This window comes from Crocodylus porosus, unplaced genomic scaffold (genome assembly GCF_001723895.1).
Source record: "Crocodylus porosus isolate Cpor-Errol unplaced genomic scaffold, CroPor_comp1, whole genome shotgun sequence".
In the NCBI taxonomy this organism is placed as follows: Eukaryota; Metazoa; Chordata; order Crocodylia; family Crocodylidae; genus Crocodylus; species Crocodylus porosus.
In genome coordinates this window covers 22,911,199-22,930,090 of record NW_017728911.1, presented here as the reverse complement: position 1 = coordinate 22,930,090, position 18,892 = coordinate 22,911,199, and the positions used below count along the sequence as shown (strand labels likewise).

At 42.5% G+C, this 18,892-nt stretch overlaps 1 protein-coding gene across 3 annotated transcripts in view; it reads left to right on the top strand.

Moving 5' to 3' along the window:
• Window positions 1–18,892, top strand: part of SECISBP2L (SECIS binding protein 2 like) — a 43,058-nt gene continuing 24,166 nt past the window's right edge. Inside the window, exons 1-4 of one of the 3 annotated variants that reach the window (XM_019533636.1) lie at window positions 1–206; window positions 12,090–12,268; window positions 14,345–14,669; window positions 16,810–16,945. In XM_019533636.1, coding sequence (XP_019389181.1) covers window positions 189–206; window positions 12,090–12,268; window positions 14,345–14,669; window positions 16,810–16,945 — 658 coding nt within the window. In that variant the 5' untranslated portion in view covers window positions 1–188. Of the gene's footprint in view, window positions 207–12,089; window positions 12,269–14,344; window positions 14,670–16,803; window positions 16,946–18,892 lie in introns of all 3 variants that reach the window. The other 2 variants (XM_019533635.1, XM_019533634.1) reach the window with 2 other exon arrangements.

The window sequence follows — 18,892 nt, the reverse complement described above, 5'->3', positions numbered from 1 at the left end:
CCGGTCCGGCTCGGCCTCTACCTCCGCCCTCCGCCTCCGTCAGTGGTGTCGCCGGTGCTCGGTTCCGCGTTGGCTGTGGTGGGGCCGGTGCCGCTCGGGAGCGGCCGGACGGGCCATGACGCGGGCGGCTCTAAGGCTCCGCCGCCCCTACTAGAGCGGCTGCCTTCGCCGCCGGCGCCGCGGGAGTCATGGACAAAGCCGACAAGGTGCGGGCCGGGGCCGGGCCCGAGGGTGCGGGTCACCCTGGGGGAGAGGGGGGCAGCACGGGCCCGAGGCGGGCCGGGGGGCCCGCGCTTGTTTGTCCCTCATCGAGTTGTCTGGAGCCACCGCGGCGCTTCGTCCTGCGGGGCCCGGCCCCGTCCGGGGGGGCTGGGAAAACGTGGTGGGGGATATACCCGTCAGCGCGAGCGGCTTTTCAGAACTTCTTCGGCCCCTTCCCCGTCCCCATTTATTAATCGCGGTTGTCTTGAGGGTTGCCCTGTCATGAATTAGTATGATGCTAGGGAGCCTTTTGAACTGGTGCCGTTTACCTGCTGAATGAAGGTGAGAGAAGGGCCCTGCTCTGCCGATGGCTGGTCCCAGAGAGACCCTGGGGGCAAAAGCTGTCCCCTCCCCAGCCAGTAAACTTATTATGAGGAGGCAGTGGTGTGTGGGAAGGGGAGCCTTGAAGGTCCCCGCTGGTGGGAGATTAAGTGCAGTCCAGTGATGGCTTCCAGGGTTTTGAAGTCAGTTATGCTCTCAGTTGCCTTGATTTGCAAGCCTCGGTAGTCGACCAGCCCTTCAGCAGCAGCTGGAACTGCTACCTTTGTGCTCAGGGGTTTTTTCCAGATCAGTCAGTAAACAATATGCATCTTTTACTCCAGGCTTACTGCTGTGATGTGTGATAGGCTCTTTCATCCTTTCTCTTTACTGGACTCTTCAGAAATTGCCAAGTCTTTTGCCTGTCAAATTCAAATTGGCCTGTTCTGCCCAATTGGTAGCTGCTTATCTTTTTTATTAAACTTTTTGGGGGGTTCCTTTTTAAATAGGATACTCTTGTGAAGTGAGGTGTTGGTCCATTGTAGTTAGAGCTCTTAATTGGAAAGGATTTACATGCACATGTTCAAGCATTCCTTTGTTTTGCTTGATTGTGGATATAGGTCACAAGAGGCCTGGAAATCTTTGTGATTATTCACCCAGTGAAGATCTTGTTGATCATTTTGACTTATTTAGGTTTAAATTTTCATCCCAGAAGTTGAATTAAGCTCTTTCTGGTTGGGAAGGTGCCTAAGCAAGTGTATTCCTTGCCCATGACTGGGGGTCCTAAGTTGTTTGGTAATTACCAAAATAAAAAGTGGCATATTTCTGATATTTTGTAAATGTTTTTCTACCTAAGCCTTCCAAATGTCCAGCAGCAGCCTACATGAGTGTACTTCGACCAAAGAACTCTGTTTAATAATAAGTAAAAAAAATTTTGCTTTATCAATATGAACTGATCTATGATGTTGCTAAATTAGTTTAGGTATATTGGTGTTCATTTGTGTTACTTTCTGCTTTGAGGTTCGTGACAACGTGTAAATGAGTACTTAAGCCTAGAGACATGGGATAATAGTAGTTAGGTATATAGCCATAGGGAAGGAGAAGAGTTTTGTTACCAATGAGGGAGAAAAGCAGCTGACATCCCCTCATAGGGATAATAGAAAATGAGCCTATTTGAATAGCAAATGTTGTATTGCACATCACGGGCATAGCATTTGTAGGTAGAGGGTAAGGAATTGGGCACATCTGAAGAAATCGATGTGAACAAAAACTGGTATCAAAGAAAGCTAAGAATAATTACATACCTTGTATTAACATATTCTGTCCATGTTAAGAAAACAAACTGAAGTGACAGAAGATGATATCTGTGGATTTCCCTTAGTCTCTTTCTAGCTAAAATGTTTATATGGTTCTTGCCACTTAAAGGGTTTTGATTGCTAAAATAGAGAACATCTATTATTTTTGAGGGGTCTGTTGTGATTTCTTTAAAGGATGTTAAAAATTGTTTGGTTCTGTCCATAGCAGAAATTGTGTTCATTCAGACTAGTTAGTGGGAATTAGATGACATTTATTAGCAGCTGCAGATTAGGATAGACAAGTTTTTCTACTCGTGCAAGTGGTGATATGTCATTTGACAGTTTAATTTGACAACACTGTTCCCTTATAAAAAAGTAAAGATTATGGTATGTGCATGTGTGTGTGCTTGCTTAGGCCAGTGATTAAGGTCTTTGACTTCAATAGCAGCTGGGAAATAAAGTAGACTTGCAAAATATTAATCAATAACATTCTCTGTTAGTATTCCTTAAACTCTCTATTATTCTGTTTGAATTAACTGCAAGAAAAATTGAGGCCAGCAGATTATGATATTCTGGAATTAGATGTGTTCATGTCTAAGCCTTGTAACGGTTAATAGATTTATTGTTGGCCATTAGGGAAAATCCCACTTGTGCCTTTTTTGAAAAGATCTCAAAGCACTTTTAGAAATGTTAACTACTCACAGAGGTATTGTGAGTCTTAAGTTGGGAGGTTTTTTTTTTTTCTTTTGATGTTAAAGCACACAAATTTAGTGACTACTTCAATATCTCCCACCAAGCCAGTGAGTGACAAAACTTGGAAAAGAGCTCTGTATTCTGACTTCCCATTCCTTCCTCTGCCTGCTGTGTTACATTGTCTTGCCTAGGATCTGGATTTGACTCTTACACAATCACATTTTTCTCTCTGTTTTTTTTGGATTTCCTCCATTGTTGGCAAGACCTACAAAATGAAGGGAAAATGACCTGGATAGCCTTGGCATAAAATAAACTTGAAGAAAGAGAAACATTTTCTTCCATTTTTCAGTTATAGTCATCTTAAGTGTTGAAACTTTCAAGAAGAAAACTAACACCAGAAATGTGAATTTTAAATTGTTTCCCTTTTGAAATATTTTTGCTGCATAATAGCATGACCGAATTCTGATTCTGTGAGTCTTTAGATGAAAGGAAACAGAACACACTTGCTGAATGACCTGGTATAGTCATGCTTAATAATTTTTAAATTTCCCATTTGAAGAGTTATTGCTGTATCTGGCCAAAGCAGCACTGCAGTAATGCATTTTTACAGCATTGCATGTGTATTTGATGGTTGTCATCATGCACTATATAAATGTTCATCACAAATGAGATGTAGAGGATCATGTCACCAAAAAAAGAACCAGTCGGTCTTTCAAAGCATACCAGTTGCAAAAGTGTAATGGGTTAAACATTTTCACCTGCTCTGAGATACTGACTGCTTAACAAACTAAACAGATCCACGTTCTGTTTCCTTAGATGTTGTAGAATTTGAAATGATACGCATACATGTGATTATAGAGTTCAAATATTTTAATTCTATAAATGTACATTCCTTGGATTTAGTACCTTATTGGAAGAAGGTGTAATGATTGAAGATTAATGTGAGGAGAAATCACTTAACGTAAATTGCTTAAATGTATATCTGAGTCTGATGGGACTACACTGAAAATCCTAGTTCCAGGTCTGTTGGAGTAGAACTGTATTCTTTATAGTGTTAAAATGGCTGATACTGGTGCTATCCAGTTAGGCTGCATATTTACCATTCCTTGCCTATCTGTCATATGGAAGTCAACTAATTATAGTAACAATGATTCCCATGTTTGCAGTGTTGCTCTTAAAATAGGTTAAATATGACCTGTCTGCATAGTGCAGTTACTACTGGGCATCTGAAACACATTCAGGAGCAAAATTTTAAAAGTTGCTTAAAAATAATTTGAGAGGCCAAAATCTTTTTGGGGTGAAATCTTTAATTGTACCAACTGTATATTTGGAATAAAGTTAAGACAAACTTTTGAATGTAGACATTGTTAATGAGGTCTGAGGAGGGACCTCGAGTTTCTTCAGACCTAATGAAGAATGTCTTGAAAGCTTATCTCACCTCATCCCAATCATGCATTTTGTCAATAAAAGATTTTTGCCCTGCCAAATCCTTGCCTTGCATAATTTGTCAACCATAATGGCTACAGTATCACTCGCTCTCTACCATAATATTATAAATTTTAGAAGCTGTCGTTATCTAACTGTGTTTTGTTTCCAGACTTACACATAGCAAAACAGCCAACTTTATTTTCTTTCTCTGAAATGTAACATATGCATCTCTTTTCTCACATTTAGAGATGTTTTTACACCATCTACAGTGTTAGTTTTGCTCTCTTAGAAGACAACAGAGATACCATTTTAACAGCAATACTGGAAGCTGCTAACTTACAATGAACAAAAACTTTTCTAAGATTAAGTGTACAGTGCTGTAACTATAGGACAGAGTTTACCAGTCTGTTCCTGCTAGTGTCATCTTCTGTCTTTGCAGCTGTTGATGACTACAGTAGCTTTTATATAGAAGACAAAGGGTCAATTCAGTATATATGCTGTCTTGGAAGAGTTGTAATTGTTTTACTGAAATATATAATGTGCTGCTGCAAAATATTTTCTCAGTTAAAACTGAGAACTTTGTTGCAAAAATGTCTCTCTAAAATTAAAAACTACAATGTTAAAAACTTTTTTTATAAGAAATGTTTCAACGAACCAGCAATTCATTTATCAATATAGTGCTGCAGTAAAACTTCTCTTATTTCTAAATTAGTTCATTTCAAAACCAACAAACAGTTTCAATAAAACTTGCTTTTGTGCAGAAGGATGTGAAAACATGAAAAAGTTAAATTTAAAAATGAGATGAGGCTTAAAGCCATGTTATACATGCACTGTTTTCTGTATCTTGCTTTATGAGAAGAAGCTATTTCTTTTAATTAGCTATTTAAGGTCTTATTGCATTTGTTGATGTTGGTGTCAAAACAGTCACTAGCTTCAGGTAAATGACAGCACCTAGAACCCTGGCGGGGGTTGGAACCCCATGGTGATAGGTTTGGCTTGTACTACTCTTTGTACAAAGAGTTGGAATGTCTTCTGCTTTCAGAAATGTAGTATTTAGTATGGATTTCTCATGGATAACAGCTATACACAACTGGACTAAAATGAGTATTTTCCTAAATTAATTATAGATGCACAAATGTTGCACAATTCTTCATAGGTGCAGGTAGTTGGTGAGAGAGACTAGATAGATACACGCATGCACTTGTACCAAAAGATAACATTGGTATTAGGACACATTGAGTTGTGTAAGGGAACTCTGACCTAAGATTAGGTTCTTAAGAACCAAATGTGACAGGCTCATAAAACGTGCAAGAAAAAGAAATGTAATTTCTTAATACACCTCCCCATCCCAAGCCAGGTCCCTTGGCATTTCAGGGCATGCTGTTTTCTTTAATATAGCCCTGTATCCTTTATGTAGTATATGTTGACAAGGGAATCTGAGTGGATCAAATACATATTAGCTAATTAACTATTGACACAATATAGCAATAACTTCTCTATTATTCAATTAACATTCTCTTTCTAGAAGTAAAATACCATACAATGTAATGTCCATCCAGAGTTTATTTTTTAAAAAAATTTATTTTTTTTTTTTTGGAGGCAAAATGTTGTTTGAGATGTGAAGCTAAATTTAATAGTGCAGTTCTAAAGAGTGCTTCATTGTAGTCAACTTATAATCCAATCCATCCTAGCTTTTTTTTGCCTGTTTGTTTTCTTTTTGAAGAAAGAATGGAAGCAGAAACAGAAAAATAGGAGGACCACTTTAAACCTCTTTGCTAATGACATGCTATATCCCAAATGTCTTGGATGAAATTTAAAGCCACCCTTTTCTTCACAGTTGTAACAACAAGTTGGATAAAACTTGATCTTGGAAACCTTCCTCCTAAGAAATGTCACCAAGTGTTCTTGAAATTTTAATGTAGTATAGAAAACCAGAATACCTGTACAGATATCTTAACAGAGTGAGGCATCTTTTCAGTTGTTCATGGAAATGAGAAATGTTACTTTAGTCAGTGGTCTCTCTTATCTTTAATTAAGTTATATTTGCTATAGTGGTATAGTTTTTATTTTAATTTTTTTTTAATATAAAGCACAATGGGAAGTGACACTGGTGGAGGAAAAATAATAGAGAAACCATCTTAATGACAGACTGCTCAGGGACTTGGTATTAAAGAATGATCTTTATATTTCCATATTTCCCAAAACACTGTTGGGGAAGAAATGCACAGACTGGTAAGACACACTGTACATTGGAGTAAAGGCCAAAGTGCTTGGCATTCTTAAGGTTTATCTACATTACAGCAGCTGCTTTGACATGCACGATTTAACTTTAACTTAGCTAGATCAGGCATTGATAGCTGTGTGGCTACACTAGGACAGAGTTCAGCAAGGGGTGGCTACCTGAGTTGTTTGTCGGACTTCTCAGGCAGGTTCTGCAGCCCTCAGAATTCCGTGCTGTTGTGCATTCACTGCTGGTAGTGCCTGAACTAGCTCCTTGAAGTTGGCTGGACTCTGTCTGCCTGAGCTGCCGTCATAGCAGTGACTACAGCATCAACTTATTCTAAAACAATTATTTCAGGTGCATCGCAGTGCACAGATTCACTGAAGAACTGGCTGCTGCCTAGCTTTTCTGTTCAATACTTGAAAAATGTTCTAGGCATTATTTTGCATTGTGGAAGTTCACTAGTTTTTAAGATTCCTAGTTTGGACGAAACAAACAAAAAACTTAGTTCTGCTTCTTTTTTTGCATTATTAACCCTTAGGTTGATTTTAGAAGAGTACCTGGTTGGTTAAACCAGGAAAGTGATAGCAAGTCAGGAGGGCAACCAGGGAACAGTGCTGACTTGAGATTGTTCCTCATCTGGATGACAAATGACTGAAAATTCCCATTTACATTTCTTGCCAGCTTTCAAGGACTTCTTGTCTGAGCCCAAAGCCATGTGGTATATTATTGAGAAAAGGTGACATTTCAGATTGGGACAATAACTTAGAATTCTCTGGCCATGCATATGGGCCACATACTGGTTTCTCAGTGGCTTACTCTGACATTGTAACTGGCTAGCTATGTGAGAGCTGAAATCCCTCCAAGCATGTAAACTGCTTTTTGTGGGAAACCCAGTAGTTGGGGCAAATTTGATGCTAAATTAGTTAATTTCAAAACCAGCAGACAGTTTGAATAAAGCTTGGTTTTCATTATAGCTAAAAATGAAGATTCCCTCAGTACGGAAGGATCTTTGTGTCTGTCCGTGTTTATGATTCCTGTTATTGTTGTATCCAAGTAATTAAAAAAACTAATCAATTTACTCTCATGATATTTGTGCAGCCTCATATTTTGCAGCTGATAAACTGAACCTTTAAGAGTTTAAATAACTTGCCCATGGTCACGTAACAAATTTCCGGTCAAGCAGGGTGTTGCCTGCCATCTAGGCGAGCGGTCACCAACCAGTGGATCTTGATCTCGGAGCCTCTTGCGGTAGATCCGAGGTTTGTGTGGGGGCTGAGTGCTCGCATGCATGCACATGTGCACCCCAGCCCAGCAGGTCGGTCTGTGGGGGAGGGAAGGGATAGGGGTTAGATCGAGGCCTCTGCTGTGAAGGACAGTGCCGCAGAGGCAGGAGCAGGGGTAAGTTGAGTGTGGCCCTGGCTGGGTGGGACTTACCTGCTCAAGAGGTGCACCTCCAAATAATTTTTTCTCCCTTTGCCTCAATCTGTGTCCCATTTCCGCCCCCCCCCCACTTACCTGCTGGACAGGGGTGTGGGGTGGTGGTGGCACATGGTAGATCTTGGGTTGCTCTTAAGTGCCAAAAGTGATCTCCTACTTAAAGGTTGGTGACCACTGATCTAGGGTTACGCCCTAACCATTCTCAGGTTTCCTCTGAGCTGTAGCAGAGCTACTGTGGCTTTCAAGGGTGCTGTGGGGTTCTGCACAATGTTAGCAAACATCATTCACAAGATAAGCCCAGAATAATAGGAACCCATGGTGTTAAAAGCATCCTGCTTTGTTGTGGTTTTGGGGTTCTGTGCAGCAGAAAAACTGCTCTATTATTTTTCTGCACTCAAAAAATGAGTAGGCATTTTCTGAAGGGAGCTTTGAATCTAAAAAGGCTGAGAACCAATTCTCTAGATGGAACATGATTGGCCGTAGTTGCATAGCGTGGAAGTGCTTGCTCATGTGTAATGCAGACCCTGCTGGACCACATGGAGTGACTTTTGGGTAGTAAAGTTCATAACGTAAGCACTTCTGAGAATGGCTGCCTTTATTTAATCATTAGGAATCCACTACGACGTTGAGTCATGTCTTCAATGTGTTGAAACATTGGTTTTCTAGTTCTGTTTAATATCCTTACTATTGTCCAAGTACTCATGCACTTTTATGCTCCTCTTATGTTTTCTGCTAAAACTTATCCTGTGCTATTTTTCTTAACTCCACAGGCAGTTGATATACTTGGTAAGCTAGCTTGCCTGAGCAGAGCCAACCGTGTGGGTTTCATTTGTTTGTGTGTGCTTTGTTTTTTCCAGTGATGCATTGGTGTTTTCTTGGTGCAAGATTAAAGAAACTGGAGATAGAGACGTTTCTCAAACAATGCACTGAATGAAAGATGTTATGCTGTGTTTTGCATCCATTATTTAACTTGTTTTTAACACACTTCTGAGTTTAGTTAAGTTGATTTTTTTGTGAATTGCCTGTCTGGTGCACTGCAGATTTGAAACGGTAAATATACTTGATTCTTAGTGGGAGAGTTGTGGAGACTTGGCACTCAGCTGCCCCACTGCAAATGGCCACTTTGACCTAGCGGTTGTTGCACTTCAGAAACTTCCCCCACGTCATGAAAGTAATCTTGAGTAAGCCAGCCAGATAAACATGGGCTTAATATGTAGTTGTTTTCAGAGGATAATCTTTCGAAGAAAGAAGGGGTTGAACTTTTATGGGACAAAGTTAAACTAATTAGACAGAACCAGTTAGAAATGTGGTTACACTGGACTTGGTGGTAAACCAGGAGAAAGGAATTCTTGATTCTTGGAGCTGACAGAGAAAGAACTGAAAAAAAACCCCAAACCCCCCTATTAAATACCCATAGGCATGTTTAAATTCTCTTCCTCGTGTATGTCATCAGGAATAGCTGTAGCAGACTGTGTGGTTTCCCTATTACCTGGACTACTGTGACCATAGATAAGAGTAAGTTGCATAGCACTTGTATTTGCTTCGTTTAGAAATGTCCACATTGCTTTGAGTTTCAAACTCTATAATAACAGTAATAAGAGGGTCTGCCTCCAAATTACTAGCAGTTTTTAAATTTTGATTATAAAAACTAGCAGCTTGCGGTTGGCAATGGAATTAATGTTATGGCTATAGTGTGTTTTAATGATTAAGATAATACCTACAGCAGCTCTAAAGCTCAGCCTAAAATCTACCACCTTCTCTCTTCTCTCTTCAGTCACTGCTAAGAACGTACATGAATGCAAAATTATTAAAGTTCCTGTGCAAATGCAATTTGCTCTGAGTGTCTCTGCCATTGTTCCTCACCCAACAATCCACGGGTCTTGGTCACGTAGGGTGCAGGCAGTAGTGAACTTTTCAAGCAGTCAGGCCCCTGACAGTGCTCTTTTTTTAAATGGCCAGTTGTGCAAAAAAAATTAAACAGGTTAAATCAGGTATTGCATTAAGGCACTCAAAAGCAGAGCACCTTAAGGAACTTGTGTTCCCTCTGGGGTTAACTTACTTTTGTGAGGGGGGCAGGGTTAGGATGGGGCTACCAGCCCAACACCCAGCCCCCGTACTGTCGGGCTTGTGGGGGGAGGGAGGGAGGGAGAGGGGGAGAAGGAGCTCCTGGCTGCTGAATGGGCAGAACTGAAGGGAGGGGGCAGGGAGGGGGGGCCCTCCCTCACCTTGTAGGGCCCCCTATCCTGAACTACCCTGGCTGGGGTAGGGGCTCTGTTCACCCCACCCCACCCCACCCCTTTTGGCCATTCAGCTGCTGGGAGCTCTGTGCTGCCTGCTGAATGGCCAGAGCTGGGGTGGGGGGAGGGAGGAATGGAGCCGCCTCATCTGTTGAGCCCAACCCAGCTACCCTGGCTGGGGTATTGTGGGGAGTGGTTGGCCCTGCAAAGGGAGGGCCTCAATTTCTTACCTTCCAGCATCTCCGGCTGCTGAATGGCCAGAGCTGGGGGATGGGGGTAGAACAAAGCCCCCTTGCCTCGCAGTTCCCCCTCCCAGGTATCCCAAATGCCTTAGCTGGGGGGGGGCTTTTTTCCCTGCCCCTTCCTGCTGAGCTCTGGACATTCAGGGGCCAGGAGCCCCCTCCCCCTCGCTGACAGCTCCAGAGCTGGAGGGAGGCGGGGGGGGCAGGGCTGAGAAGAGAGCAGATCAGCAGCCTTCTGGGAAGCTGCTGGAGAACCTCTGCCTGCTGGCCAGGGCCAGTGCAGGCTGGCTACAGCCCCTGCTCACCCCCCAGTAGGTGAACATCCCTTGGGTTGAGGAGGAAGGGGGAGCATCTAACTTTTGGTGGTTTATGTAAAGTGCCCTGAGTTGTAATAGGGGCCTGATGTCTGTTTGTGCCCATACTGGTGGTTGTGCAGCAACCTCTTTGCTGTGTATGCTAGATTGATTCACTTCCTTGCAGAAGAGGGTCTTGATCTTGTAATAGGTTAAGGTTTAACAGCTCTTCAGCCAGTGGGCGTACTGGACAGATATTTAAGTCCTTAAAAAGAAGTCCTATTCATTGTATAAAAAAAGGCTTTTTCCCTCCACTTTGGAGCTATAATTATTCAAGTCCCTTTTGGAATTGTTTTGTTTCCCTTCTCTCCCACTCCTCCCCCCACAAACACTGCTCGCATGTATTTGCCTCTTGAACACTGCTGTAAGGAGGTGGGGTGTAATCTCAGGCAGTAATATTTAAACTGCACCTGAATAAACTTGTTAGTTAATGTCAGTCAGGACGTGCTGGTCAGAGGCATGAGCAGGCAGAGCTAGCTTGGTATTTCAGCAGTCTCATAACAGTTGTTGATTCTGGTGAGTTGTGCTACAGCTAAGGCTGTAACATGTGTCCTGCACTTTACACCTGCATGCTGAGGGGCCTATTAAAAAGAACACTGCCTGTTGTGCACGATGCACTGCATCTTGGCATTATTATCCATTAACAGTGGTTTGTTTCTTCAAAATAACATAGTATGACATTTTCACACATCATCTTTCATCTAATCTTTGTGGCGGAGCTTGATAATTTTTTAATGCATTAGAATGTGTGGGTAGAGAATAATTTTTCTTATAATGCCCCATTTACATTAACAACAGAACTATTGGCCTGGATCTGTTTTAAAGGCTTTTCGTTAAAGATTGTCTCATTGTGAAGTCTGCTATGTTAGACCATTTGTTTTTATATCATCTGTGTATTGGTTTCAGTCTAAGTGCAATTATAAAAGCTCCACCTATATCCATCTAGCCTGCCTCCTCTGCAGTATCTCCTCTGCAAGCATCTTCAGTGCTCTCTTAATTAGTATTTATGTGGAGATTTGAAAATGCAAAGGATGATGATAAATGACAAATGTTGTTTCATGACAGCACCTATGCTTGCTACATCCTTCCAGTCAACACCACAACTGCCTTCCAGATTCTTCAGAGCATTACAAAACTCTTTTTGTACCCTTAAGCTTATTGTCCTTGTGACTGATTGAACCCCCAGACTCCAAATTCCTCAATAGAAATCCCCTGCTAAATGAAGATGAAATCATTTATTTATAATCCTAAAATGGAAAAGGGGGTGAGGGGAACTTCTGGTTCATGGCATCCAACTTGAAGATGCTATAGTCCCAAATAAACAGCAGAGGAACAGGAGTGGAGGCAGCTCACCTTTTTCCAGCTGTCCTTTCTTCCCTTTCTACATATGCACACACGTTACCAGTTGAGGGGTCTCCTCAAAGTTTGAGGAGTCATAATGAGACGAATGTTACTTTTAAAGCCTACACAGGTTTTAGAAGTACAACTAGTAAATGTCTGAGATGCCTTACCTATTTAAAGGTCTTCATCTCAGATGACCTGAATTAAGGGGAACTCTTAATACTCTGTAAGAGCACTGGAAACATGTTAATTTATTTAAGCCTTGATAATGTCTAAAATGTTCTATGCTATGTCCTAATGCTTTTTTTTTCTTTCTTAAGAATGTCAAACTGTCAGCTGAAGTAGAACCATTTATTCCTCAGAAGAAAGGTCCTGATACTGTAATGATCCCAATGGCGCTTCCTAATGACAGTGGAGGTATTAGTGGAATGGAACCAACTCCTATTCCCAGCTATCTGATTACTTGCTACCCATTTGTACAGGAAAATCAGTCCAACAGGTAATTTGTGGAAGTCACTCTGGCTTTTAAATATAACTTATAAGTTTTCAAACTTTTGACACAATTTCAAACAATCGAAGAAGGGACTGTAAACTTTTTACCTTAACATCCATCTATTGGTGACTTTTGGAACTTTCTTATTATAGTTGATCTTTTCTTTAATAGATGAGGAAATGAAGTCAACAGCTGAATATTTCCTCCCCATTTTTTTCCTTTAATCCACATCATTCTTAGCCTCCTTGTTCTGTTTGTCTTCTGCCCTGTTCAAAGGGCTGCCTACAGATCCTTCTTGAAACTATTTGCTCTACTCTTAAACTTGCCAGAGCAGTTAAGTGATCTGACTTTTGAATTGAATCTTGCCGCCTTTAAAGCAAGGTACTAATTTGGATCCTGATGTGGTAGACTGGTGTGCAGCTAATGGTCAGAGGCCAGCCCATAATCTTTATTTGTCCACAGTAGTATGCACATGGGATTAGGGCTACAAACTTTATTCTAGTCCCAGTTCTGCCATCTGTTGCATATGTAGCCTTAAAGTTAATTATTTTCTCTGTACCGGTGTTCCTGTCTGTAAGATGGCTTGTACTTCTCAGGGAAAAGGCTTAATTGACAGTTGCACGGCACCGTGACGTTCTTCAGAAATGTATACGCAGTAGCATTTCAAATAAAACATTTCCTGTATGTAGAACTAGCTATTGCACATTTGCAAAATTGCCAGGAATCTTTTTCCCTTAGGTTTTCTTTTGCTGTAAGGTGGACATAGGCTATAAACACATCATCCTTGCAGCAGGATCAGCTGTGCCAGGATGTGCCCATTTCATTTGGGTGATAGTGGGATCAGCTTATTTGGAGTAACAGATGTCACCCACTATCCTACACGGGTTGGTTCTGTCCTGCTCCTGGGGCTTTAGGGATCTGGGGCTTTAGGGACCCAGTCCTTCAGGGCAACTGCAAATGGGGGAATTGACTTCAGGTGTACCTCTGCAAATGGAGGAGTCCTGAGGTTCCTAGGGAATCCCCTGCTAGGGGATTCCTGGGGTATACCTCTGCAAGCAGGGAACCCAGGATCCTGCATGCCCCAGGAATACCTTTGCAGGGGAGTTTCTGGGGTACATAAGATTGGGCTCTTGAAACCCCAGAAATGCCTGTCCATAGTGGATGGGGAGTATGGAAAGCTCTGGACTTCCTCTGTTCTCTTGCTATAAAGCAACAGATGTCGCTTGCTAAAAAAAATAACACAAATTCTTATTACCTGTTGTTACAGCCACAATTCCAGGCCTTTGTGGCATGACAAGAGACATGGGTGTCTCTCTGTTTGCTTGGGCTTTGTGCTGCCATAAAAGTTGTTTTTATGGCAGCACAAAGGTGATGTCCATTTTCAGCCCTAATCTTGCACTCTGAGGTCAGTGACACACCTATTTTCTCTCAGATTCTGGGCAGGAATGGAGCTGAACACATACTTCCTGGGGGATGTTTTGGTGGTATGCTACAGAAGAAAATGGGGGATGGGCCACAGTACTTCCTCTCAGTGCTTCAAGGACTAGAGAATTAGGTAGAGTGGTATGTCACTGTAGTAACATATGCTTCTGAAAATCTGTGTTAAAGGACCTAGGAGCTTGGGAGCAGTGAAAGCTAGTGGGTTTCCCCCACTTATTTACCAGACAAGACTTTGTCTGGGTAAACCAGTAACTGGAATACTGCTACTCCATTTGTCTAGAAGTTTACCAGGTGTATTTCTGAGTATCTATTCATTTACTTTTTCTAGTGTGCTGAAAATATTGAAATCATTGAATTAAAAAGCATGTTGCATTATGCTTCAGTTTAGTTTCAGCTGATATAGATAGGGGATGCGATTGTAAATATATATGTTGCTACACTTGCATTCCCAATCTCATGGTGCTCTGGGAAGTTCTAACAATTGAGTTAATGCTATTCAAAACTTGTTGTATGGACTCCTAGCTTTTCTTTTTTTCATTAATTTTTCTTCAGTAATTTTTTTTCTTCTGAATTATTTGTAAACTTGCTCCAGTTGTATGTGTAACTATTTATGAACTTATTCTTTTTCTTTTGTTTTTACAGGCAATTTCCATTATATAATAATGACATCAGATGGCAACAGCCTAACCCAAATCCTGCCGGACCATACCTCGCCTATCCTATTATATCTGCTCAGCCACCTGTTTCTACAGAGTATACATACTACCAGTTGATGCCAGCACCATGTGCTCAAGTTATGGGCTTCTATCACCCTTTTCCTACACCCTTTTCTACACCATTTCAAACAGCAAGTGCTGTAAATACAGTTACTACAGAATGCGCTGATCGTCCAAGCCAGTCGGGTCAGATCTTTCCATTATCCAACCAGCGAAGCAGAAGCAGTAACAGGGGACCAATTATGCAAAAAGTAAGTGTGTTGGCACTGATTTTTCCCCCCCCTTAACAATGGAAATAAAATCATACAGAAATAACTTTGCACAAAAGCAGAAGACTTCTGTCCTGTGTATATGTATATAATACCACTTTTTTTTCTATCCTTGATTTCTCTACAAGGATAGAGACAACAGTATAATTGCTTACAGCAGGGGTTGGCAACCCCTGGCACACATGCCAAGCATGGCACGCGAGGCAATTTTACTTGGTATACCACAGCCAGCCCCAGCTCTGGGTAACTGCTGCCAGCTGGGAGCCCAGGCTGCTCCCAGCAAGGCTTGCAGTGTCCCAGCAGCCTTCTGGGAGCACAACCCGGGCTCCTGGCTGGCAGCAGCCGGGAGGCTCCAAACAGCTGTGCCGGGCTCTGGGCTCTAGCATTAGCTCCGTACCGGTGCGTGCACCCATGCATTGGAGCGGGCAGTGGGGAAGGGGCCTGAGGCAGCGCAGCCCCAGTCTCTCCCCGACTCCCAGCACAGAGGTGATAGCAGGGCTCCGGAGCCCAGCACAGCTGTTTGTAGCCAGCCTGGGCTCTGGGCAGCTGCAGCAAGCAGCAGACAGGCTGCAAACAGCTGTGCCGGGCTTTAAAGCTCTGGCCTCAGCTCCATGCTGGCGGTGACTGCATGGGTACCTCAGGGCAGGCTGCGCTGCCCCGCTGTCCACTCTAAGGTGTACACGGAGTTGCCACCAGCATGGAGCTGATGCCAGAGCTGTGGAGCCTGGGACAGCTGTTTGAAGCCTGTCTGCTGCTTGCTGCAGCTGTCCAGAACCCAGGCTGGCTACAAACAGCTGTGCTGGGCTCCAGAGCCTTGCTCTCACCTCTGTGCCAGGAGCGGGAATGAGACCGAGGCTGTGCTGCCTCGGTGCCCTCCCCCACGGCCTGCGCTGCACTGGTACGGAGCTGATGCCGGAGCCCAGCACAGCTGTTTGGAGTCTCCCGGCAGCAGCTGGCCCCAGCTCTGGGGAGCTGCTGCCAGCCAGAAGCCTGGGCTGTGCTCCCAGCAGGCAGCTGGGATGCTGCATGCCTTGCTGGGAGCAGCCCGGACTCCTGGCTGGCAGCAGCTCCCCAGAGCCAGGGTAGCTGCTGGCAGCCACAGAGCCTGGGCTGGGGGTCAGGGGCTTTGGCTGGGAGGCAAGGGGCAGCAGGGCTAGCAGGCAGGGGATTTGGCTGGGGGGCACAGGGCAGCATGGCTGAGGGCAGGGGCTCTGGGTGGGGGCCAAGGAGCACAAGCAGGGCATCTTGCCATGTACCCCCGGCCCTCATTTTGTTTTTCTGGCATGCCAGCACTCCAGCACCTTCCAAGGTAGGCATGGTGGTGTTTTTCGGCACCCCGGCCAAAAAATGTTGCCTACCCCGGCCTACTGTAACAAACAATTAGTGTTTCAAAACATTGCACAAAGTCCTGCCATTGCAGTATAATAACACAGATATGTCACCACCTCTTGATCCTTCTTGGTTGTGGAGAGCTGGGACAAGTTGTTGACTACCATTTATCGTTTCTTTCTTTGTCCCTTTTTATATTGTGTAAGTAATTTGATATGCAACATGTGCTATGCTCCTTAATACTCTCAGAAATGCTGTTGCCTTTATTCGGAAGGAGTGTCTATTAAGATATACTTAATAATTGTTCTAAAATTTGTCAATATTTTGCTGTTAGGAAATTACTGAACAAAGTGCATTTTACCTAGAATAAAAATATTATATAAACATTTACCACAATATTGATCTTTCCCCTTCTCTATTTTACGTAATGGTTGAAATTAGTAATGGTTGCTTAGGTAATGAAGTCTTCAAAAAAGATGTCAGCTTAGACTTTTAAGGTATTTGCTCCTTAAAACACTATGCATGTCAAAAGATGTTAAACTATTATGTACTAGAATGTATTTTTCTCAATTCAGTGGTAGAATGTGATCTAAAATAGCTGTGAACTTTTATGGGTAATATATCCCATAAATTAATCATTTGTTTTAAATTATTTTGTGTGATTTATGTATTCAAAGTTCAATTAGAACTTTTTTAAAAATGGCTTTTTGTTTGTTCAGTTACAACTTTATTGTATCTAATGTGGGGCAGTTATAGCTTACATGTATATTTTGCTAATCCTTTAAAGCAGCAGCAGCAGCCGTTACAGCTACATATAAAAAACAAAAGGCCTCCAGTGAAAAGCGTAGCTACACAAAAAGAGACCAGTGCATCCGGCCCTGAAAACAGATCAAAAATCGTATTGTTGGTGGATGCAGCGCAGCAAACAGGTATAGTTGTGTCTTCATATATGTACTAACTGGTCAAAACTGCCTATCGCTGTCTTCCGATCCAGTTGCTATCTCAGTTTAGACCTACAATATATTTACTAACAGATGCCTACAAGTATCAAAAAAGTGGTGCAGGAAGCATTACAGGTGGCATTTGTCAGCATGTCAATTTAGTCAGTGTTACAGAATATCAAAGCTGCTGGAGTTACTGGCTTTTGGATGAGATGTAGAACTGCTTCCAGTTGCTAAGGCTAAACTGCCTTTGTGGGGAGGGGGGAATTATAGTAAATTTATAGTCTCAAAGTTAATCCAGAAGTATAACTGGGGGGGGAAGCAGGGCACCATCCCCAGGCAGCAACTCCAGGTTGGGTACCAGAATGGTGCAAGCACACACTCGCACCCTCAGGAGTCTGTCATGGCAGGCATAGCCCCATGCCTGTAGTACAGGGGGAGGGGAAGAGAGGCAGAGGGAATAGGGGAGTTGAGCAAACGGAATGGTACTGTCTGCACCCCCTTCCCCTCCAGCACACCCCCTTCTGCACCGTCTTTGCCATGGGAGGTGCACACCTGCTGTCACATTTTACTCCAAAGTGACTGATGTCAGTGGAAGTTGTTGTGATATCTCTAGTACAACTGTGATTATCTGAGGACCTCAGAGATCACAAGGGGCACCCAAAATCTTTAGAAGATAAGAGGATGGCTTTTCAGGGTTTGAAGTGTGTATTTGTGGTATCTCAGTTTGAAGACTGCCTGTTGGCTTCTCTTGGACTCTGCTGAGTTGGCTGTATGTTGGGAAGCCAGCCAAATAGTCTTATGGGCTGAAGCCTGTAGATGTTAACATTTTTTTTTTTAGTTCAAAAGACTCTTGGGATCTGTGATTATGAACATATTTTTCACTGTTTAGAATAGCTCCCTGAAGTTTGAAATAGCAGTTTGCTTTCTTATGAATACAAACACTCCTTTGTTCGTTCAGTTTCCACGCTGTTGTTTTAAGGCTTCTAATGAGTTCTAGGCTGCAAACATGCCTTTCTCTTCCTTTTTGTTTGTTTTGTGTGTGAACCTTAAGGTAAGAATCATGGTTTTAGATACGTTTTGGTGTGAAAATGGTTAACTATAAAAGTGTTTTGCAAATATGTGGGAGGTAGTCTGGGTGTAGCTCAGCCTGTGTCTTTGAGGGTTGAAAGTGCTCCTCCTCAGAGGATTCTGTAATCAACGGGAGCTCGAATAGTAGCAGGACTAGTAACTGACTCCCAAACATATAGTTTCACAAAATGGTTGTGAAATTCTTAAGATGTAAATGTTCTATGGCACATAGCAGGTCGGTGGGGTAGACTTGATTTATTATCCTGGAATTTACTAAGCCTTGTAATTGATTATTTTAAAATAAAAATAAAAATCTGATTTGCAGATTTAAGATAGTGTGCCATAAAGAAATGGCTCTACATAAATTATTGCATGATATTAAGCTTAATCTTGGATTTGTAAAACATGTTTTAAACTTGAGTCTATTCTGCTTAATATTTCATGGGCTCTTAATGTTCTATAGTTTTTGTGTAAAAAGCTTTTAAAAAATGGCCTACCTTTTTAAACAGCCCTTTCTCACTGTTTGGCTCCCTGTGGGACATCATGAAATAGATCTGTTTTGTTTGGTTTCTAATGGTAATGGCTGCAACAAACCCCTCATTGGAACACTAATGCAGTTACACTGGAGCCCCCCCACTAAATGAGGGTTTAAAACAAGGGTAGAAGCAGAGACGGAACATTTCACTTGTGATTTCTTTGTTCTGCTGAGCTATTATATAGCAGTCTTTCATAGATTTCATAGACATCAGGGCTGGAAGGAACCTTGGGAGATTGAGTCCAGCCCCCTGCCCAAAGGGCAGGAAGTCAGCTGGGGTCATAGGATGCCAGCAAGGTAAGCATCCAATTTGCTCTTGAAGGTGTTCA